Below are 25,958 nucleotides of genomic sequence, written 5' to 3' on the forward strand. Positions count from 1 at the left end.
ATTAAATATTTATTATTCAGTGTGATTAATAATAAAAACAATGACATATGTCATATACTGTCATACACTGTGTCACTGCTTTTTAGACAACAGAGCGGCCAATAACGTCATTGCTGCATAAGATTGAAAAAACATTTTATGACATATGATATGACAAATTAGTATTGATTTGGATTGAGTGCCATGGCTGTGTTAAAAACACTAATTTTTTTAGGAGCTTTGAAAAAATATATTTGATCGTCTTCTCCTGGCCGGTTAAAAGATGCCCAAATCGTATTTTTAATGATATCTCAATTTTTTCAAATGGAACGAGGGTGGCTCAGCATATTTGGAAAAAGCATTTTTTTAAGAATATTTTGGTGTCACACATTTGTTATTTCGAGTCAAATTATCGTTATGAATAGCAGGTTGCAATTTCAAATAAACCATATTCGAAAATGTCAAAATTTGACATACGTCATGCACAGCGTCATTTTTTATCGAATAAAGTAGAAATATACCGAGGGTGTCATTTAAAAATCGAAAGTTGTAGGCATTTCCAGTGAAACAGGAAGTGACTAAAAATAATTGAATACGTCAATCATTCCTAATTAATGTCATACTCATATACGACCTCTTGTTTTTTTTTATATGAAAAAATAAAAAAGTTATAAGGGTGGGCCACTTTTGAGACGCTCCCGGTATAGGCGCATGGTGTACAAAAAAGGAAAATTCTGCGTATAAAAACTCTTTTATTTGAAGCACTGTACGGTGATACCGTTTTGTTGTCGGTGTTTTTATTTCCTGAAATTCTTCTTCAAATATGTTTCCTAAACACGCACGCTTTCTTATACAGGGTATTTTTAGCCGACCATACCAACAGGTATGGTAGGCTATTAAGATCGGAAAAAGTTTTTTTAATTTTACTCAAAATGAGTTATTTGCAAAGGTTATTTGGGTCATAAATGACCTAAATACAAAATATTTTCATGGTGTCTGTCTGTCCGTCTGTAACACGATAACTCAAAAACCGCTTAACCGATTTTAACCAAATTTGGCACAAAAATACTGCGGCACCCGAGAATCTGTCCATTATTTTGGTGGGGGTGGGGGTTGGTAAGCGGGTATGGGAGGGGGTTAAAAATTTTAAAAAATCGTAACTCCAAAATTACAGTAGCTAGCGAAACGCGATTTTCAATTTAAGATTAGGACTAATATTGGCAACAAAATTTGTAATAACATCAAAATCAGTCAAAGTCGCAGTTTTTGAGATATTCCGTGTTTCCGTAGTCCGTTTTTGAGAAAATCCGTGTGGTGAACTCCCATCCCATCGGATGCGACCCCAGGTGGCGGATAGGGGAAATAACCGCGGACCAAAATTGGAAAAAAAAATTTACTTTAAAACTAAAAGAACTGCCTACCAACTTTTTATTAACATATTTTAGTATGGGCGGCTATACGTGCCTCCCGGCGCCAATTTATCATGGTGTAGCCAAAACATCGCTATATTCTGCACCAGTCTATGACAGAAGTATTTTTAAAAAGTACGTAAGTTTTTATAAAACCGTTATGAAAAGTAAGAAATTAGAATTCCAAGTTGTGTACAGGTCGATACCCGACCATATGGTTGTATTTTTATTAGAAATTAGAGATAAATAATGTCAGATAGTTAGAACTAATAGAGAAGAACCTGATTTCCCCTCGTTATTAACATCAAGGAAATATAAATTTCTCGATTTAGTATATCTGTGGACTGTGGTATCACAAATAATTTCAGCATTAACATGTATTATACTTATACCTCGTCGTCATGTTTGGAATTCTATTCTCAGCCACTTGTAGATTCGAAGTTCTCAGATCATTTCGAAGACAAATAAAACAATTTTCTCCGTACAAGTCGCGACAAAAAATAAATAATACGATCGATAATAAATATTGATAAAACGGGCAAATAATGCCACTCATCCCAGGCAGCTGCGCGCAGTTTCTCAACGCTTTTCTTCAGATAAGATAATGAGCGGAGAAGGAATTTTACTGGCGCATCATCAAAGTATCATTAAAATTGTATAGTGACCGTTAAAAAAACACAAAACATTTTTGGTCTACCTGGTATCTTCTATATTCTCTCTATCTTCATTTTTCATAATTTAAAGATATCACAATAATAGCTAACCAATTTATTTATTTTTTTGTAGATTTTATACCGGGTGCGTCTAAAAAGTGGCTCACCCCTATAATCTTTTTATTTTTTCAAATAAAAAATCGAGATTTGGTATATTAGTATATGACATAAATTAGGATTGATTGACGTATTCAATTGTTTTCGGTCACTTCCTGTTTTACCGGAAATGTTTACAACTTTTTTAAATGGCACCCTCGGTATTTTGTTACTTTATTCCATAGAAAATGACACTCTGAATAGATTGACAAATCATATGTCAACTTTTGATGTTTTCGAATATGGTTTATTTGAAATTGTAACCTGCTATTCATAACGACATTTTGACTCGAAATACTAAGTGTGTGGTACCAAATTATTCTTAAAAATATGCTAATGAGCCACCCTCGTTCCATTTGAAAAAATTGAGTTAAGCTCCTTGATTAAAAATTGGCCAGGGCATTGAAATTTAAAATATAATTTTAATAATAAAAGCGTTACCAATTAAACTTTTAGTTACGTAATCGAGAGCGCGTTTTTTAAATTTATTGTTGCCAACCATGGACATATTCGGCGCCGGGCTGACTAACTGGAATTTAAATTTTTCGCTGGGGATTCAGGTGGTAACTCTGCTATAAAAAAATGCCAAGTTGCCATATTTATTTCTTCATTTCCTGACATTGTCATCATTCGTTTTGACACTTAAGTTTTGTATTACGAATTTTTGGTTTAAATGATTTGTGTTGTGGTACTTTAAGCTTAAAAATGTTTACTAGCAGATCTTGCAGTCGAACGTTGTTCTTTTTAGAACCTCTTCCAGTACGCATAAATACATATGTAAAAAGGATTTTGTTATTAGGCATCATACTAAATTAATTCGACATAAAACTTTTTTCAATAACTCAACAATAAAAATGTTTCTTTACTTGTGAACTATTTTTTGTACATCCTGCATAAAGGTTGGAAAATCAAAACAAAGATGATTTTCCAATAATTTGTAATACATGGTTGTGTATATTTTATGGCATGATATTGGCTATAATAAAAAATACAACAAACTATTTATGAGTTACTATAAAAAAATCGTTTGGTCAATGATAAACGTAAGAGACCCAAAACTAGATTTAAATAAAACATTATCGTAACTCGTTCTTGCGATCTGTTTAAAATAACAATCAAGGCTTAGCTATGCGATTATTGTTCTTTTCTTTCAACCAGCGTCACTAAAGAATTATTACCTCTATAGAAAACCGACTGAATATCAATTATTGTTTTCCCGATTTGAAATTGTATTTTTACTCATACAACTCCTGTTGCTACCGCAATACAAAACAATTTACAAAACTACCATTTATATGAACTTAGTTCTTATAATCTAAAACCTTGTGAAAAGTGTGTTCCTGAAAAAGATATGTTTAATTTAACTCAGTCGTTAGATTTAGATATGTTCTGAAGGTGATCTCACGCCTTTGATATTTGTGATGTCTGTTTTGTATTTGCGAAAGTACCATCGTACTAATCGACAGAGACAGATAAAAACCGTCTTGATCTACATTACAAATGGCTTTTTGTGTGTGCGTATTTTTTTTACTCCACACTAATCCGATAGTTTCCTCGATAGCTTTGGTCTAATGTATCGTTTTTACGATTCAAATGTATTCATAGAACATGTAATAAAACATGTTAACGAAATTATCGATATCTGTATGACATTATTTAAATGCGATAATTTTTAGTTTCTTTGGGTATAATGACTGATATTTTGCTTGAAAAACTAAATATGGATGTGTATAAACTTTTATTAAGATTGCTCTATTAGTAACTGAATTACGACATACAAATTATGAAATTATAATACAATGTATGTGAGTCTTAAATAAGTGCAACTTTTTTCATTGCTGGTAGATATTGATAAAAGAAACATATCTTTTCTTTACCGTTTTTCAAATAGGTCCAAAATTTATTTCACTTTGAAAATTAACAAAAAAGTTATTTTTTGGATTAATTTTTGAGACCCACTTTTCTCGATTTTCTGTCTTGTAAATTTAATCTACTACCTATGTTGCCATATTATCAAGAAATTATGTTTTTTAACTAAAAACTAAAAAAACTTCTAACTTTTTTGGCGAATAAAAATCATACTCGTGTTTCTGGTGTCGAAATATACAACTTATTCTACCCCTAAAAATATTTGCACTTATTCAAGACTCACCATGTATAATAAGAATCAAACTATTTGCTGGTTGGTTGAGATGGGACTCAAATTTCCAGTTTTGAGTAGGTATTGTATCGGTTTTCTATAAAACAAACTTTCTGTAATATTTCGGATGTTATTGTTATTGTCAAACATGGTCATTTGAATCTGTCAAAATCAACACCTTTGGTCAATTGACGCGTTGCCTGGCATAATGGGAACTCATTCATCGCCATCCTGCATTTTTAATGAAAAAATGTACCTGACAGCGACAGTTGTATCTGTCATTTTAATTCACAGGTAAATTTTTGGTTCTGGCCGAAAAATAAGGTTTTAGAAACATTTGCTCACGAAGTTATTAAACAGGGCGTTTTAGGATAAAAAAACCAACCCTTCGATTAACCTTGTATAATAAGCCAAATACTAAATATATTTATAAAAATTGAGTTTACTAGTTAAAAGTTGATATATTTGTACACAGTTTGCTAAAACACTTTCAGTCTGACGAAATATTTTTCCGTTGCGTTTTTTGCATTTAAGTGTAGATAAAAATAACGACAAGTTCTGATAATGAATGGAAGATGGAATACCTACGCCATATTTGTCAATTTGTTCCTAAGATATTTCAGAGTAGGTTAATTAAAGAAAAATTAATAAAATGCCTCTTAAGTCAATGAAAAACATTTTGAAAGCCTTCAAAAAACAGAAAAAGTGGTAGACAATTTCATAACTTAATTAATTCATGGATATTGACTTATGTTGTCCTGCTTCAGTGACCAATAGAAAAAACGTATCTATTTTTTTTTCTATTTTAAATTCAGATTAATTCCTAGTAATACCTACGTACTTGTAATTTAATTTTTGTTATATTTTATTATTTTCTTGGTTTGTATTTCTTTAGAATCCTATTTAATTTCTAAATAAATTATTAATAGAATTTTTTATATATTTTTAAGCTTATTTTTGATTACTTTGATTAAGAGCATCTTTCCAGATAAGATAATACAAAGTATTTTTTTCATTATAAAAATGAATCATTGGATAGAAAAGAATTTAATATCAAATTGAAAAACAAAACTACACAATTAGAGTAAAAATTCCAAATTTAGTATATTTTTTGTTTGAAATATTCAAACAATATTATGTGGAATTAAGAGATTACATGACATATTTAGTTTTCTCAGTATACCGGGCCTTTTAAAAAGTATCAACCCTTTAACATGTTTTAAAAAAAATTAAAATTCAAAAAAATATATATAGAAACTATCATTTTATAGCAATGATGATAGTTTTTTCCATTATTGGTAAATGTCTGTGATGTTCAAATCAAACCAAAACCAACCTATATATACCGGGTGCGTCTCAAAAGTGGCTCAACCCTATAACTTTGTAATTTTTCTGGTAAAAAAAACGAAAAATTTGGTATGTTAGTATATTATGGCAATAATTAGAATTAATTGACGGTATTTAATTATTTTTGGTCACTTCCTGTTTCGCCGGAAATGACTACAACTTTTGATTTTTAAATGACACCCGCGGTATTTTTTTACTTCGTTCGATAGAAAATGACACCCACATAAGAATAACATATTATATGTCATTCTATTCAAACGAAACATTAGACGATCAAATCTATTTTTCCAAGACACCTTGATTAAAAATTAGTGTTTTAATACAGCCGTGGCACTCTAGATTGAAAAGAAAATGTCAAAAGTTGACATATGATACGTCATTCTGTTCAGAGTCTCATTTTCTATCGAAAAAAGTAAAAAAATCTAAAGTTGTAGTCATTTCCGGTGAAACAGGAAATCACAGAAAACAATCAAATACGTCAATCAATCCTAATTTATGTCATATACTAACATACCAAATCTCCTTTTTTTATCTGAAAAAATAAAAAAGTTATAGGGGTGAGCCGCTTTTGAGACGCACCCGGTATATTGCTCGGAATGTCATACAGTAAATCGGTTTTCGTTAAGCGAGGAAACTATATCTAACATTCTTGTTTTTTTCTCTAACTTTGTGCCTTGTCATGCTTCGCTAAAAAGGATACGCAAAGCGCTGGAAAATAGGACCAACATGGAAGACGACCGCGTATCAATCCTGGAACAGCAGCTAGCCCAGGCCAAACAAATTGCCGAAGAGGCCGACAAAAAATACGAAGAGGTAGAGCAGTTAGTTCCTTTAGACTAGATCGTGCTTTTATTAACATAGATGAAACACTTTTGTATTAAAAAAGTCACGATTATTAATTTATTGTCTTAGGAAAAAAATTAGTTAGGAAAAAAAATTACTTAAAAAAAATAATTAGGAAAAAAAAACAACATTTGCTTCATCTAAGTTAAGGAGCACGATCTATCATTTTCATTAAATCTGAGAATTAGAAGACAATTTGGCAATGTCGCCAATCGCGACTTTAAAATCTTGCAGCCAAATAGTATTTTTTTTTAAATTTCGCTGTTCGAGTAACCCATTCTTTGTAAAGACATAAAAACAGGTCGCTAACATCACAAATTTCTTTTTTATGTGATCGTCTTACAAATTACGGGTTATCTTGAACCGTATGATCGAAAAAAAAACGACGTCAGGCTTGGAAATGTAAAATTATATGGGGAATATAATCGATCGTCATTTCCAAGCCAACTGGACGCCGTTTTTTGACGCTGATCATCCGGTATAATTCTTGTAAATTTCAGCCTGGGGAGTTTCCAGAACCAGAAGCAGATCATATTTTTTACTGCTGCTGTATTGCTTACCAAGGGTTGTTTGTTTGTTTTTATTTTTATTATCTGTAGAAATATCGCAAAACATATTAGATAAGATAAATCCGTTATTAGTTCAGTCAATATCGCGTTATCTGATAAAACAATATTTATATATTTGTTGGCCACATTCTTGAACTTGTCCGACTTCAATATGCGTAACTGGTATTTTTTCCGATCTTTCTTGACACCTACTCTCATGGCTGTTCACTGTTATAACGTTTCGCTAGTCAAACACATAGATCAGTAATTGTCTAGAATGTTAATTACAGTAAATCAATGGGTTCTATGCAACCTGTTGTCTAGGTATGTGTAGCGTTAATAGCTGTAATGAAAATAAATACCTTACTTTTTATAGATATATTGCAATAAATAATGTTGTTGTTCAAAATACACCGTGAAATTGCTTGATCCTAATGGGTTGTACCTTTGAAATCTCAATATGGTCTTAAATATACAGGGTGGTCCGAATTGTATTCGGAAACTTCGGCATCATATTCAAAGGGTGTGCATTAGGAATTTGATTTCAATATCAGTATGGCTCGTACTTGTAGGGGGTGCTACATACATATTTTTAACTGGTTTGTAGAGTAATAACTTTTTGTCCGTACCTGTATAAAATTACTGAGTGAAAAATTATATACTTCCCCGTTTTTTTTACGTAAATAATGGCTCTCTAAAAAGGCCGTAAAAAAGTAAAACCTTAAAAAAGTTGACTTGAAAATTACTTTTTTAGAAAATTTTACATCAATAACAAAATCATTATTGTATAGTTTTAAATTCTATTCAACACTAAGAACTTTAATGTGAATGTTTTAAAAATAATCTTTGTTGTTTGTTTCTTAAGAGGCAATATTTTTTTCTTCGTTCTTTCAACGTGAATGTATCCACAAGAATTGAATGTACAGTAACGAGAATGATGATTCACACTGAACAATACTTACAACAAACCTGTGTTTAGTTCAGAATGACGAATTTTGTCGAGATTGGCACGCCTGCTTTTTAGATAAATGTGTGTACGTTTCTTTTTCGTGTTTCTTATAGAGAAACTTGTAATTTCCATATTAGATTATAGGACTGGTACTATGAAGAGAGATATATTAGTGCAAAGGTATTTCAACATATTTTACGACGCTTATTTGATTTATCGTTTGGCTTGAGATAAAAATCATTATTCTAATATAATTTATAATTGTTCTTTTTATCAAAACATTAAATGCCTTTGGGATATTTAAAACATTTCTGCATTCTTTTGCACACTTTCTTACATGTAATATCAAATATTAAAATTGATCACCAAAGTGGGAGTAATAATTTACATATTTATATGATTCTTATATAACACATATATAACATTAGTTGATGACTGTGTTAATTTGTCTAGTTAGCATAATACTGATAATTTAGAAAGTCCGAAGTTTACTTACTACTCTCCAAATACCTACACAAGAATTCGTGATTATAATACCACATAATATACTGGGTGTCCCAGAAATAAGTGCAAGTATTTTAAGGGATGGTAGAAAAAGAAACATATTTTCTCTTTACCATTTCTAAAATAAATTGATAATAACCGAGTTATTTAACTTTGAAAATTAAAAAAAATAATGGCAATATTTTGAGAGCCGCCCGCAGCAATCGATAATCAGCCGCAAATACCAAGCAATTACCAGAATCTCAGTTTGTTCGACTCGACGCCCAGTGTTGACCCATCGGCTAGAATGACTTAAAAACGGCTTGGAAATTCAGATTAAAAGTAAAAAACTTACCGAACATTAGAAAACGGGACTCCGATAGATATCAGATCGATGTAACATAATTACGTTAGAGCGTCGTTTTATCACTTTACCGAAAACCGCAACTCTACATTTAACAACACTTCATTTCATTGCACATTGGACACAAAACACATTCATATGCCTCCTGAATTATTTAGGATTATTTTTGTGAATTTAAACTCATCTGATTTTCTATCTCACACTCTTGTTTTTGTGAATAAACACCAAAATAATTGATATTTCTATTTGAATAATAAAAGTATTGTACAGGCTTGCCTTACGTAAGCCTTTTTTTTGTCAGAGGTTTACTGTTTTGAGTAAAATGTCAATTGAATTGGTTAACCTAAAAATGCCATCAGCTGATCTGTTTAAATGTAGGTCAAACGGTGACTATTTACATATCTAATAGAGGGCGCTGGTTCTGAACTGTAGTTTAATAAACTGTAAAAAAAGTGTTTAAAATAAAGTAGACATTGCACTATACTTAATAGTAATCTACAATGTTTAGAAAATCTACAGTGAATAAAATTATATTTTTTTGTACCTAGAAATTTAAAAATGCGAACTTGTAACTGTAAACATACAGAATGTGAATAATGTAGGAGGTGGTAACATTGTTTTCTTTCAAAGCACTATAACCTATAAACAAATTTCCGGGAACTGAACAAGCGGCTCTCAAAAGTTTTTCAATATTTTCCGGAAAATGTCAATAAAAGAATAAAAAAAATTGGCAAAAAATAGTATTTTTTTATACAAGACGATAAAAGGTATTTTATCGTCGACCGAAAAGAGTAATTCACTAATTTCGGGAGACGATAATGCAATTTTATCGTCGTGTATAAAAGAATATTTTTTTCCATAACGAGTTACGTTTTAAAAAATATTCAGAAATTATTATTTCAAGGAATTTATTACGAGTAGAGAAAATATTGTGCTGGGTTGGCGTTGGTTTCTATGTAATTTGACAAATAAATAAAGCTGTCTCTTTAGTTGTCAGTTTTGAGTCAATATTTTTTAATTCTCTTTCGTGTCGATTGCTGATTGAATTGGAGCCACAAATGGATCAAAACGAAATATGTAAATTACCAACAGATATTCAGGCTGAGGCGACAAACGCCATATCCAAACTAGTTCATGAAAAGGAATACAAAAATTTTCAAAAATGGAAGCAATTAAAAAATATGCGAGAAGAAATAAAGTTTTTAACCTATCCTCGCTGTTAAAGTATCATTTAATCTACCCTTGCGGTTAAAGTACTATTTTATCTACTATTTTTGATAGATATAAAGCAATTTTAACAGTTGCTATGGAAAAAAATTGTGATTCCCTAGCCGTCTTTGACGCCGTTTTTTTTTCTATCATATGGTATATATATCCTTCAATATTGGGACAAGGAATTTATGCTGTACGCGTAATATATATTTTTTAAAATTCATCTTTCTGAAGATACAACGTGTATTCAGAATATTTAATTCTTTTTATTATTTTATATATTAAAATAAATTTTTGTCTGGTATAATTTAAAGACCAAACATGATTTATTGCAATATAATCAACAACTTAACGTAACCGAAATTTCCAGATTTAAATATAATCTTATCTAAAAAAATACCAATTAATCCAAGCGATGTAAATACAATTTAACATATTACAGATAAAAAAAGACGAAATAAATAAACAACCCTAATATTATATGTTGGCAACTAATATCCCCTTTTACAGCGAATGTTTTATATTTTCTTAGGTGTGCAGTTTTGTTTGTCCACTTATATTTTCCTATAATTTTAGTTTATCCGCATTTATTAAATTTATTTTTCGAAACAACTCAGGCAACGCAAGGCTCTCGAACACCGCTCCCTGGCCGATGAAGAGCGCATGGACGCCCTAGAGAACCAGCTGAAGGAGGCCCGCTTTTTGGCAGAAGAAGCCGACAAAAAATACGATGAGGTTAATAATTGTGACCTGCTGCCACCTTAACAGTGTTGTTTTTACCATTAATAAATGTTTATGTCGTTATTCTCTAACGCAGTGCATAAAAATATATTCGTTCCCGTAGTGCAGTTTTCCCAGACCCGGCGCTACGAGAGGCAGTGGCGCGCGCCGAGTTTTGGAACAACTTTTTTTAAACCGAGTAAAATGTTTTCCATCGATTTTGTTTATATTTCCTACTAACAGAGTAATTTTGGAGCATACTTTTTCTTTTGCGGAGCAGTGGCGTAACATCCAGGCTGATGTGAAGAAAAAGGTGTTTAAGTGAACCGAATTCGTGTTCTTTTAAATGAAATCCTACCCTCGCGGTGTAGTGCAGTTATAGTGGGGGTTAAGGACAGTGCGCAATATTAGTGTTAACTTGGTAGAGATATTAAATTGCATCGAAAATACTCATCGACAAATTTTGATTTTTTTTGGCGGCCTCGAATAAATTCGAAGTTATGTTTTTCTGATTTTCTGCCTAATCAGATTAGTTTTGGGTGATTTATCTATCAATTCTAGATTTAATATTTGTTATTAATGTTATTAAAAACAAAAAAAAGTATATATTCTTTCTTAACACGAGCTTGTATAAAGTTTTATTAATTGTACTAAATGTTCATTGCTGTAAAGTACTATTTATTAATAGTTAATATATTTATATATGTAATATTTATATATACATAATTTTTTAGTTAAGTATTTTTAATAATTTTAACGAAATATCTTTTATATGAAACGACTTTAAAACTAATATTTGTTTAACGATAATGGACCTGTTAACCGTGGTTTTTGTTTTTACTGTTAACCATTTTTTTTTGTAGTTGTACATAATTATACTCAATGATATGATGGTATATGCTTTAATATGTATTATATCTGAATGATTTAACTAACTTTAAAATATTTTTCAATATTATTTTATCAAAATCTTTGTTACATTTAGCTCTGAATATGTATCCAAAGAATAAAAAGATTGTCATAAGAATTATTTATTACAAATACTAATTATTTTTGATCATATTAAATAATGTTACCAATACTAGGATAAAAATGTTATATTAAGACATTTAAATTACTACCTAATAGAATTTTTAGATCTTTTGTGTCCATCATCATAGTTTATTGATGTTCAACAGAAACTTAAAGGCCACTGTGATTGATTTTTAGTATTTCATTTCTTATAATTACGATGGCTATTGAAAATAAAATATTATTATAGGAAATAGAGCATATGAAGAAAAATAAAATAGTATCATTGATTGAGAGGACAAATTGTTTAATAACTCGCCTAAAATTTAATATATTTTGATGATCAAAGTTCATTTTTTTTAAATAAACTTTTGGTAGAATCAACAGCTTGGAATCACATTTTGGAACTTGCTTGAATTTTGTCATATTTTGTGATAATAAAAAAAATCGGCATCCTTGGCCCAACAATTTTCAGATTTTTACACATATTCATATTTTCACTAATAATAGCTTGTTTGTCAAGATTTTTGTGCGGGTGCCAGATATCACAAGCATAAGGACTACCTTATCTTGTGATATCCTGGAAAATGGAGAACAATATGCTCTGAAGGAGTTCCAAGATATTGCAGGTAATTTTGAACTTTTATCTTTGATTTCCAACTCCTTATTGATGTTTGTTACTTATAAAGTTATTATGAAATTTTCTTTTGTTTACGACACTTTCCGGAAATCAAAAAGCGAAAAAAGCCACTCACGAATAGTTGTCTTTTACTAAAATATGATTAAACAAATACTTCACGCTTTCTGAGTTACTTAAAGAGAATCTAAGAACAACTGTTAAAAAATCTCGGCAAATGAGAGGTTCAGAAGTGAACTATCAAGTCCAAAAAGTAATTATGGAGAAAATGGAAGTTAAAGTTTTTTAATGTTACTTACAGTTGGATCAACGTCAGTACAGTCAACAAATTACACTGAGACTTGGAGTTTTTGCGTGTCCTTATTTACTGAACTAACAATGCTTACGGAAATATGACTCTATTTCCGTAATTATTGCATTTTGTACGGTATTATGGCCATTTTTAATTTTAAAATTTGTCATCTGCTCTATTCATCCTTGCATTAGAACTTTAAGATCAATACTTGATTTATCATATCATCGAATATTATTAGAATAGATAAGAGAATAATAATAATGTTGGTATATTATAATGTGTATGTTGTCAATAATCCTCTGATAAAATGAGATAAAAACTGTAGGTAAACAGGTTCATTGTAAGTAATTTCATGTTACTATATATTTGTTAACTTGTCATGTCAATATCGACGGAATGTTACTCATTGTAATAGTCTATTAATTTTATCGATACCAGCCGAATTTCGACAAAAGAGACTGAATTTACGGTAGCTTTTAAGACTTTAAAAATGTGATTACGTATCCGACGATCCGCATCCAATCTGGAAGAGACGGAGGCTTCACACCATGAGTTATCGCACCTTTGTCTCGCTGTCGGCTACAAAAATTAAAAAGTATGTTCCATTTTAAGTGCTTGGCTTTATTTGGTAGTGTTTTATGCGAAACCGTTCTTTTTTACCGTATTCTAACGTAAAGAAAATCATTTATTCTGCATTAATATGCTCATAATGGTTTCTGCACTGATAAGTTTCAGACTGCGATCTAATATTTGATTCTCGGCAATTATAAAACTTAACGATAGGATAACGTGATAAAATGTTTCTCGTTAGCAACCACTTTAAAAAGATATGTGCTACTACTATAAAAATAAATACTCTAAGGTAACTATGACCTGAGTGCAAAGATTTAAATAAAAAAAATCAACTTGTTTAAAAACTTATAATAAATCGAAAAATAACCTAACCGATAAAGCTATAAAAAAATTAATTTGGGGTTTCGCGTACACATATCACAATTATTGAGGAACCGCCACTAGTATTACCACAGATTAGGTATACTATATGTATACAGATAAAAATCTTATCCCTAATTCGTGGTACGAAAATTGTTTTTATGACGATGAGCAAACGAGTAAAATTTCCTGTACGCAAAAATAAACTCGCGTAAAATAACAATAGACAGCGTAATAGAGAGATATCGGTAAACCGAATAACGTGCATGGACGTTAATAACGCCAGGTGTTATTTCCTTTACGTGAGGTGGTATTAACTCTCTTCATTTATAGTTATCGGATCGGAAAGAATTCTGTTCGCGTCGCGTCCGCTATTTAAACTTAACCTAACTTTGAATTTAAAACTTTGAAATTGTTTTGTTTACTAGGTATTTTAAAACTAAAGGGCTAAAATGCTTATTTCCAGTGCTTTATTGTTCAACGTCTGCCAGTGGGTTTAGGGCAACAAATTCTCTTAGAAGGGCTAAGTCGTCATCTGCTGTAAACCTAAGCCTCTTTATAGATTCTTTAATATTGGAAGAGGTGGATTCCATATTTTGACCATATTTATTTAATTAGAACTAATCCCAGCTACTTAAATATCAAATTGCCTAATAAAACTAAAGTAATAATTCAAAACAATTCAAACATAACCTAAAATAAAAGATCTCGCCGGCCGGCCCCGGTTGCATATTCATATCAACGTTGGATTGGTTACTTCAGGTTTTCAAATACCCGCATATGCCCATTTAAGCAATTTTTAAACGTTATTTAGAAATAGCGCTTGGTGTAATTGATCCGCAAATTACCTCAGGCGGTACGTTATTAGCGGGCGTTACGTTAAAAATTGACTCGCGCATATCGTAACTGTCAAAATAAGGTACGTAAATACTGCATGACGCTATTCGGTTTACCGATGTCTCTCTAACTGTCAAAATAAGGTACGCCTTAATACTGTATGACGCTATTCGGTTTTCCGATATCTCTCTAATAACTGGGCCGGTCAGGCGCTGTGCTCAATTTTAGAGGCCATAAGTGAGCGTGCTATGTGCGCAAACTAGTAACCTAACTAGTGCCCGATTCCGAAAATTGGAACTACGAAAAACAATAAAGAAAAACTAAGTTTATAATCTGTATAATCTGTGGTATTATTTATATCTTATATCAGCTACTTACAAATAACTATGTATATCATAAGATTCTTCTTTGCTATAATCAGATTTTTATAATAATTTTAAACCTATTATACAGTTTTTATTGAACCATTCATAAAGATATACAGGGTGGTTCGAATTTTATTCCGGAAACTTCGGTAGCATATTCTGCAGATAAAAATAAGTAAAAAAATTCGTATAAATGTATGTCCTGAAATGCTTAGTTTCGGAGATACAGGGTGTAGAAGTTTTATTTTTATTTCGATTTTTTTCCAATTAATTTCTGAAGTAAAGTTAATATTTGGATGAAAATTGGTGTCTGGTAGTTTTTTGGCATGAGAAATTTGATTTTGATGTCAATATGACTCCTGCTTGTAGAGGGCGCCACCTACATATTTTTTACTGGTTTGAAGAGTAATAACTTATCGTCCGTATCTGTAAAACTACTAAGTAAAAAATATACATTTACAACGTTTTTTACGTAAAAAAGGTCTCTTGGTAAAAATCGCTACGAGTAACGGTTCTGGAAATATTTGGAATCGAAATTATCAATACCCGTCGTCATTGACATAAATGACTAAAAAGTTATTGACCTGAAATCATAAATTTGAAATGTTTTAGTGCCAAAATTTCAATAGAAACTGTTTTATCATAATTTTTTCGAAGAAAAATTTATGATTAAGTCAAATAACTATCTACTCACAACACATTTTTATTTTTTTGTCAATAATGACATGTATTGATTATTTCCATTCTAAATATCTTGAGAACGATTTCTCGTAGGGATTTTTACCAAGAGACATTTTTTACGTAAAAATCAGGGAAACGTATACTTTTATTACACAGGTACGAACGAAAAGTTATTACTTTTCAAAACAGTTAAAATACATGTAGGTGGCGCCTCCTACAAATAGGAGTCATATTGACATCAAAATCAAATTTGTCATATCAAAAAACTCACTGACACCAATTTTCATCTAAATATTGATGTTACTTCAGAAATTATTTGAAAAAAAAATCGAAATAAATATAAAACTTCTACACCCCGGATCTCCGAAACTAAACATTTTTACATACATTTATACGAACTTTTTTACTTATTCTTATCTCCAGAATATGCTGCCAGAGTTTCTGGAATACAGTTCGGACCACCCTGTATGTTGAGAATTACGAACAAAGACAGTATTATAAGAAGTATCGATATTGATCAAAAAGTGCATAAAATATTTATGTTGTTTACAATTCTCTGAACGGAGCAGTCTTTGTTAAGATAATTTGTAAGATTTTTATATTGTAGTAGCACATACTTTTTATAGGTTTCAAAGGGAGATTTTTATTATTTTTAAACGTATTTGTTACCGTTTCATGTTTACCGTTTATAAAACCAAATACTTGCGTCGCTGTAAAATTCGTTATATCATTTCTGACATGTCTTTTTATTTGATATTCTACAGGTAGCCCGTAAGTTGGCCATGGTTGAAGCTGACCTTGAAAGAGCAGAGGAACGTGCCGAAGCTGGTGAATCGTACGTGTCAACTTTTTTGACGGTTTTTCGATGTTCTTTTGTTGTTGTTGTCGTCGTTGTTCCTTTATTTTAAAGCATGCTTTTGTTTCTTTTTAATACAGGAGTCGCCGCCTACCCAGATGGACACAGATCAACTTGATTTAAAACTAATTATTTTAAATTAACCATAATTTTTGTTTGTAGTGAATTTATGCGTACTAAGTTAACTAAGTTATATTGTATGTTTTTTTACGTTTTGGCTTGATTTGCATGATTTTTGCACTGTTGCCAGGTCGCCAGGAAGCTGGTACTCATGGAACAAGACTTAGAACGAGCAGAAGAAAGGGCGGACCAATCAGATAGGTGCTTACTAGAATTATTTATTTTTAACATTTATTTAGACAGCTTTATGAACAGCTCCATAGGATCATTTTGTTTGGATTCAGTACATAATTTTGCTGGATATTATAGTCTAAGAGCTAGCAACGTTTTCGAGAAAGTATTTTAAGGCGTCTGGCTCTTTGATATTTATTTTACTATGCTCTCTGGAACAGCAGTCTGCGTTCACTACTGCGCATCGAAAGAAGATCCAATATTTTTTATTAATTTAGTCCTATAAATTCTAGTATGGAATATAAATCGAACATGTCTCCATAGCGCAGTGCGTAGAGTTTCCGACCACGAACAGAAGATTGAGAGTTCGAATCCGGGTCAGGTCAAAGACTTTTTTATTTTATTTTCGTTTACATTCTGATAGTAAAGCATTAAAAAATAATTATGGTGATTCAAAAACAAATATTTAATACTTTACTATCAGAATATAAACAAAAATAAAATAAAAAAGTCTTTAACCGGACCCGAATTCGACTGCGCTATGGAGACATGTTCGATTTATATTCGATACTAGAATCTAAAGGACTAATAAAAATATAGGATCTTCTTTCGATGCGCAGTAGTGAGCGCAACGGGTATCGGCAGCCAGACGGGCCGTATGCTGTTCTAGAGAGCGTAGTAAAAAATATATCAAAGAGCCAGACGTCTTAAAATACTGGTTTTTCCGACATTGCTAGCTCTCGTACTATTACTCCTTAGAAAAAATTACCACTGAAATAAAGATAAAAATATTTAATATTTTGCACGCAAATAAAAATGTATTTAAAAAAATCTGAAAAAACAATATGTTCAAAAATAGATAAAAATTAAATGATAGAAGGTGTTTCTAAAAAGATGCCGATTAAAAGTTGTATCTTGATATTTTGTCGATTTCCATTTGCTTGATGAGATAAACGCAATTTTGTTACTCACAATTAATAAAACATAAAACTAAAATAAAATTAATAAATTATTTATTTAGTCTAATTTATTATTAAGATTATTAAAATTTATAACATTGGTGTTAGTGCTATTTGCAAGTTTTAACATCCTGTAACTTCCTTTCCTCTAACTAAAACTATGCATTTCAGCACCCATATTTATAGGAACTGTTTTTTATATCTTTTGATGAGGAATCATTGAGTACTTATTTAATACTTTGGCCAGTTGACATTAAAAAAAATGAAAGGTTGTTATTAGACTTAGATTAAGGCAAATAAATAATATTGCTTTTATTGCATCGAGGAAATTGAAATCGACAAATTATCAAGAGGCAACTTTTAGTCGGTATTAAACCCGCACACAACAAACATACAGTGCCGCACATGTTTTCTTAGAAAAATATTTCAGTGATAACCCATATGCACGTCCCTGGTGAATCTGTCGACACATTTTAGCATTAAAATATGTCGCACTTATATTAACTTATACTTTCGCTAAAAGCGCTTGGGAAAAAATTATAATAAGTCGAAAAATAATGAAGACCCCTGTAGATACAAAACAAAGCAGAATCGGACCTATGTTGATATGAAAAATAAATATTATTTTCACGTGAGGAATCTCCCTCCCCACGAGAGGTAGCACATGTTTTTTGAAACATCCTCTTTGTGTGTTTTTTATCTTGCTTTATGGTCTCATCTTTTAAGCTCTTCAACTTAAAAACTGAATTCGAACAAATCTAGCGTCAAATTTTTAAAAAATACCGTTTTAAAAAAATATTTAATAAGGTTTCTCAAAAAACGAAATTTAGTGCATACATATTGAAAATTTGTTCAAGCTCACTCTATTGAATGAAATCCAAAATAAATTGATCACATGGTATTTGTTCCAATGTATTTCGCTAGAGTTAAGAGCTAAAAAATGTCAATTTTTACATAAGGCGTGGCAACTATTGTACACCATATAAATTTACATTAGATTAGAGTATTACAATGCTCTTAATTACTTAGTTGTATATGCATAATATATCGACTTTTTATAAAAATTGTTTTAAACTAAAACCAATTTATCACTACACTTCATTTAGAAATGACAAAACTTAATTTGTAATTGCTATTGAAAATATCTAAAAATAATTATGAGTATCGGTCTCAGCACTTGTCCTATTTTTCTCTTATTAAATCGATTAAGAATTTTAATTATTTTATTTGCCAATCAAGTAAATAGTTTTTTAGTTAATTTTGACTATATTTCACAATGAAGCAATTACGTTACAAAATCTATTTTCGTAAAAATGGACATTTTTTAGATTGGGAATTTATTTTCTTTAATACTAAATTTTTCTGTATTTTTTTATAGTAAAATCGTAGAACTTGAGGAAGAACTTCGCGTCGTAGGCAACAACCTGAAATCTCTTGAAGTCTCTGAAGAGAAGGTAAATTTTTGTATTATTTACACATTTATTTTTATATATAGACTAGTTTGTTTTATCCAGAAGTATTCGGAAAATAAACAATATACAGATGCTGCCTTAGTTTTATCAGGTGTATTTCTGTTTAAAATAAATTATTTTTGAATTTCAGAATATTTTCTCTGGATATATTTTCATATATTTACGTTTAAGCTGGTCTAAATTGTAAGATCTTCAATATTTAATATTATTTGCTTAATTAGGTACTCAAATATTTTAGAATATTTTGAGCATCATATTTTTAGACCAACTTAAATGTTATTTTCTTCGAACGTATATTTTATATCATTGTAAAACTATTAAATACATACAAACAATTTAGTCAAAGAGTCAAATCGTTGATTGAAGAAATAAAAAGATGCGCAACCTTATGGGCGATTTCGTAGCACAAAACCTCTCCGAGATATAGCTGGCGTTACCATCAGCCAGTCCGAGATTTAGTTTAGCTCTGCGCAGCTGGTTTACGGATTTTGGGTACACTACGTAAATAATACGAATTTTTTATCATTAAATAATTTAATGTAATATTATATGATTAAAGAACAGCGTCAGAGTTGGCTTGGAAATGAAGATCGCTGTTATTTCATATGTCAAATATTATGGTAAATGTCAATAATCGTCATTTCCAAGCCAACTAAACGACTTTTTCGATTATACGACATATTCAGTACCTATAAAAGAATTTTTATTTTTGTTTATTCTGTGTTTGGACACGAATAAATTTTCAGTACATAAACGCGGATTTTTTTATCCAAAAATATCATCAAACGAATTACAGATATTACACATTGTAATATGGCAACACTGTCGCTTTCAGTTCCACACCGTCTTCGATATGCCTTTGCTGGCCGAATCAGAGAGAATAAGTGTCTTATGCGTTGACCGCAGAACGATTGGTGTCTCCACCGTACAGCACTTGAGACGTAAGGGGAAATCAAATCAGCCATGTTACAAATTCGCCCATTAGGTTGCGTATTTTCCCAATTCTTTCAATCGACGATAAACAATATTATAAAGTTTACTGAAAGTACATAAAATATCTTACGCCTCTGAATATTTTGTGAATAAAATAACTACGATCACCTTACCGATCCCCGTTGCTCTCAGACTATGTATGCTACTTATTTCGGAATTTACTTTTATTGGGTAGTAGTGTAGGCAGCTAGACAGGTATCAATTAACTGTCTAGCCCTATTAATTATTACAGGTTTAATTTATAACTTTTACTTAATAGTTTTACGATGAAGAATGTACGTTTTCGAATGGTAGTAAAACATTTTAGTATCCTTTTAATCAACAACTAAATAATTTAGGCCAACCAACGTGAGGAGGAGTACAAAAACCAAATCAAAAACCTCACCACTCGTCTAAAGGAGGTACAACGCCCGGTTTCGATTGATGTTTTTATTAATTTTTTTGGTTTACGTTGTTGCCAGTTTTAGCATCTTAACACCTTTTAACTGTATGCTCGGAAGTGCAGTGTAGCAGCGGCTGATCTGTTGTTTCTATCTTTCTGTCTCTTTTAACATCTCCTACATTTTTTTTTATATTTAAGCATTAGTTTTTTTAATGTTTTAAATTTGGTATTTGACAAAGTAACGTCAGTAAAAAATAAAATATTTAAATGGTTCAAAAAATACGCTATGTTTGTTACCTTGTCAACTATCAAACGTTTTAGTTTTTTTATAAATTTGTGTTTTGATCTTTATTTTTTGTTGTTTTTGAACTAACGCAGGCCACGCTAAAAGAAGAAGAATATGCAGTGACATTAAAACATGTAGAACAGCAACTCAGAGAGGTAATTTCGGCAGGATCAGACTTCAGAAAAATGATTTGTAGACCAAAAGTATTAAAGACCTTTGTTTATGTCGTTGAGTATTTTAAAAAATGTTATGTAGTAAGTAGTAACTAATAGATTTTCAAAACGTACCAAAAAAACATAAACAGAGGTCTTTTATGTACAGTGGCGTATACATAGGCTCGATTCTCTTTGTTTTGCATCGTTTGTTTCTTCACCCTGTATATTTTCCACCATTATCGTGTCGTTGAACAATGTAGGGCTGTCCCTGTAGAGGGCATCGTCTCTTCTATTTGGTACATTGGTGTTGACGATCTGTTTGTTGTTTCTCATTTTTTGTAGCTGGAAGGGTCAATTATTGGAATTTAATCTATATAATTTTGTAAATCATATTCGACTGCAATGTCGATATCTGTAAAACACCTAAGATGTACTTTTAAAAAAATGATTTGAGATTAATTTTTAAAAATTAAATTTTATTCCTTAAAGACACTAAATACAAAAAAGTAATAACAGACCAGAGAACAAGAATTTGTTACAAACAACATAACTTTAACCAGTTTAACAAGAGTACATCTTTGGTATATTTATATCGTATTACTCTGTAGTATTTTAATCTAATCTGAAGCATGTAATAGCGCTTTTTGTGTGTTTTTGTTCAGGCCGCAGTGACCAGGGAACACAGCGAAGATAAAATCCGCATTATTTCAGACAAATTGCGTGAAGTAAGTTCCCTCACAATCATTTTCTTATTTACAATAATTTTTATTTGGCTAATTCCACGGAAACCATCGTCTTAAGTAGTTTTCCTTCTTTTTTTATTTTACCGCTATTTTTTACGACTAAGTTTCAAAATACTTTAATTCATGCTTTTTATGCACTTTTGATTTGAAAAATTACTTTTGTATTTTTAAAGAGATTTTTTGTTAATAAAAATGTTGAATACACGAATAAGTTTCCGAGCCGTAACGTTTTGATAGTAACTAATTTCATTGTCAGACATATGTATCAGTTCAGTATACTCGCAGGCAATATTTGTCAGATCCCAGTAGCTCCGGATCGTGTCTCAAAACGTATATTACTTCTCTTAACATTGGATGTATTGCAATCTTTTTATCAAATTTTGTCTTGTTTCTTTATTTTTCAATGTAGAATTGTAATTTTACATCATGTATTTTTACGAAAAAAATTGCTCGAATGAAAACACTACGTATCGGGAACCATTCGTGTATGTTAATGTGCACCGACCTTTCTTTCTGTGTTCTGTTACTCTGTCTTTCTTCGAGTTTTATTAAATGGCCCACACATCATTATCTGGTGCATTTTTTTATTCTTATTTATTCTATCTCCAAATTGAATGGTTATTGTCCCTAGTCTTTGAGATAATTGTGATTTAAACAAAAACATATATTCATATGTCTTTCAACGAAACTATATGTCTATAGTTCATGTCAAATAAACTTTTAGTCACGTGATTAAGCTGGACCGGCACAGCGTTGCCCACTTTTACATATTTTCTTTTTTCTTTTAATCAAAATATTTTAGGAAACAAAAATAAATTGATTATAAATATATAAACAGTTATTATTTATATCAACAAAACTCACCTTCTTAATAGCACTTAAGGGATGATTTTTTACAGCTATTATGCTATCTTGTACCTTTCGCATGTGGCAACTTGGCATTTTTTACAGCAGAGTTACCACCTGAATCTCCAACGGGAAATTTAAATTTCAATTAGTCAGCCCAACGCCGAATATGTCAATGGCTGGCAATAATGAATTTAAAAATCGCGCCCGAAAAATCGATTAAGTAACTAAAAGTTTAATTGATATCGAATATATTTGTAGTAGTATATCTAAAATAGTTTTTTTTCTCCAATATGAAAAATAATTACAAGTTTCAGTCAAATATTGCTTATTAAAAAAGAATAATATATTCAGATATGGAATTAGGTTTTATATTAAATATACCTACCATAGACCCACTCATGTCTATGTTATACTGAATGGTGCATCGTCGTTGGAAACAGGAAATCCTATCCAAATTTTGAAGTGTCCAAATATTGGCTCTCCTATTGGTTTTACTGCGCAGTAGTACATAGGTTTTTAAAAGGTCTGCGTATGCTAAATACACATAACTTTGAACAGTTTTGAACAAGCCGATTTGAGAACCAATTTAAGAAAAAATAATTATTGAGAACAGGTAACAATGCAAAGACAAATGTCACCATACGTTAAGAATATGTTAAGATAATGACAACCTATGACTTTGTTTTTGTAAAATTGTATTTCCTAAACGTTGCACTTCTGTCTAATAGAACAAGATTTTTTATTACCTAAAAATGATTTTAAGACACACTAACAGTAGCTATAGTCTGTTCAACGACAAAATCCCTGACAGTGATAGATGTGTCTGTCATTTTAATTTCAAAGTAGTTTATTTTATTTTACAAAGAAATAAGTTGGTACAATTGGAACGCATAATAGATTTAAATTTTGAGTGACAAGTGATTACTTCAAAATATTGTGAAAAAAATTGTATAAAACTGAAAAAATCTAATCGGTACCATATACGAGATGGTATACAACTTTATTTGTGGCAAATACAACTGTCTGCCCATAGTCTCTGGCAAACTGTGTCTCTGGCGGTCTCTGTGCACCGAATATTAACCGTAAACTATGGTCTGGGTTAACACTTAATTTTCCCTCGAGTAATTTTAAAAAACACGAAACACAAGTAACAACACAGTCCAAAATGCAAAACATTTATCATTTCTATTTGACATAATTTGACACAAAATTATAACCTATAATTTGGCAAGAGTTTGACAATTCTCAAAAATCTTAAGTCGAGTTCATACGTATAGGCGTCCGTTTGTCGTTCATCGTTGCGTCAAACCAATAATATTGAAATACGATCTGTCATTTTTGAAATAAACCAATAAAACTGGTTAAAAACAACAAGAGACGACGCATGACGTATTTATTTATAAACCCATCCATAGTTAACTTAAAAAATATTAGAAACTTTGTTTAGTGAAATAAATGGATTGATATGAAAGTCATCTGCTTTTTTTCTGTCATCGTCTGTCGAAATCTTACCTGAGAAAAAAAAACAGAGTATAGTATGACGTAGTAGTGTACACAGCACAACAAGTTGCATTTGCATAAATACTGGATATTAAAATTGTTAAAATATTAAATTAATATTTTAAAATTACATTTGACAGCTTCAAAATCATAGGTTGGCAGTATGTCGGCATTTATCTGATTTTGCATTGTTGCCTGTTCAATTTTAACCTAAAAATAGATTGAAATAGATGCAGTTTTTCCTAAATTAGTTAAAATCCGCTTGTTTAAAATTGATAAAATTTGGCATGTGTGACCTTACGCAGACGTTTAAAACCTCTATTTATGACTTTGTTGTAAAATGAATAGGGGAGGAAATTTTGCATGCTATTTCTTGTTTCCCACAACGATGCACCACGCGGTATATATGTATATACAAATTTTACATTTACATAATCTACACATTACCGTTGACTCACCCCTGGAAACGGACAAATTAGTTACTTTAAATACAGACAAAAAAATATTTTGTAGTCGCGCGTATGGAATTAGCCATTTACAAGAGCACTAAATGAAATGGGGGAAATGTCCGAAGGATTATTTCAGAAATAATTTTGCACGTTAGAATAATCGAGATTTCGGAATTAATCCTCTTGCTAAATCGAAAGAAAATATACAGGATTGTTATAAGAAATTTTACTATACATGGTGTCCCAATATTCCGTGGACATAGAATTACTTCGTATTATTTGAATCAAGATTCTCTTATCATTTTACTTTGGGCATCAAACTTTAAAAAAATAAACATATTTCTTAAGGTATTGTAGAATTAAGAATAAGTACGGAAAGGGTGAAAACTACCCCATCCCTACATAAATTTTAGTAAAGAAAAACTCAGTTTTAGTGAGGATGCAATCAAAAATCCACACATAGGTTAATAAAATTACTTTTCAATTTATCAAGCTTTCGAGACATTTATTCCCATCATTATTAGGACAGTTTGAATGAGTCAATTAACAAGACAACATCCTGTGCACAATAAGGCCTTACAAATTAACATCATCGGTCACTGGAATCACAAAAAATTCCTCTTACAAAAATATGCAAAATACATATCTATAGACGCTCTTTTTTACAAAATTACTCAAAAATAAATTGCTACATTGTTGTTTCGAGCTCGATCAAACAGTAACTGGTCGAGCCTTTATACTTTTTCGAATTAATATTTGTAATGATTGCTTTTCAAACATTTAAATCAATATAACTCTGTTTAAAAATATCTATAACTATGTGGCGGATTCATCTCTCCAAAAAAATCTTTTATGGGTATTTCGCCACTGCACTGCAAAAAAAATCTACAAAATAAAATAGTTATTTTTTGTATACACTTCTGGCGTTAAACCTAAACGGACACTGCTTGTCAGAAGTTATGTTTACAGTAGTTATACAAATTTGCCTAACAAAGAAAAAAATGCTTAACGTTTCGGAAAGTTTATCTCTTTCCGTCGTTCCAAACCAAACCAAAAACACAAAGAATAAAGAAAAAAACTATTTAAAATATTTAAATTCAACTATTCGAGAACACTTTACTTTTGTAAAACAGATACGTCTACAAGAAAACCGTTGTCGTTCTGTTAAAATTAAAAATAAATATTTTTAATATTTTTTTTATTAAATTTAAATATTTAAAATATTTTTTTTTCTTTATTCTTTGTATTTTTTTTTGCTTCCGACGACGGAAAGACATAAACTTTCCGAAACGTTAAGCATTTTTTTCTTTGTTAGGCAAATTTGTATAACTGTAAACATAACTTCTGACAAGCAGTGTCCGTTTAGGTTTAACGCAGAAGTGTTTACAAAAAATAACTATTTTATTTTGTAGATTTTTTTGCAGTGCAGTGGCGAAATACCCATGAAGGATTTTTTTGGAG

General features: G+C 30.8%; 1 protein-coding gene across 17 annotated transcripts in view; it reads left to right on the forward strand.

Moving 5' to 3' along the window:
- The window catches only part of LOC115879692 (tropomyosin-2), an 88,474-nt gene that overhangs the window by 53,425 nt on the left and 9,091 nt on the right, over positions 1-25,958 (forward strand). For 5 of the 17 annotated variants that reach the window (XM_030896640.1, XM_030896636.1, XM_030896628.1 and 2 more), the window contains 4 exons: positions 10,701-10,818; positions 16,327-16,397; positions 19,047-19,122; positions 20,472-20,534. In XM_030896640.1, the coding sequence (XP_030752500.1) occupies positions 10,701-10,818; positions 16,327-16,397; positions 19,047-19,122; positions 20,472-20,534 (328 nt within the window). Of the gene's footprint in view, positions 1-6,379; positions 6,498-10,700; positions 10,819-16,326; positions 16,398-16,668; positions 16,740-19,046; positions 19,123-20,471; positions 20,535-20,893; positions 20,957-21,618; positions 21,682-25,958 lie in introns of those variants that run through there. The other 12 variants (XM_030896641.1, XM_030896637.1, XM_030896631.1 and 9 more) reach the window with 6 other exon arrangements.

Source organism: Sitophilus oryzae, unplaced genomic scaffold, assembly GCF_002938485.1.
Source record: "Sitophilus oryzae breed Bouriz unplaced genomic scaffold, Soryzae_2.0 scaffold_1586_pilon_pilon, whole genome shotgun sequence".
Classification (NCBI taxonomy): domain Eukaryota; kingdom Metazoa; phylum Arthropoda; class Insecta; order Coleoptera; family Curculionidae; genus Sitophilus; species Sitophilus oryzae.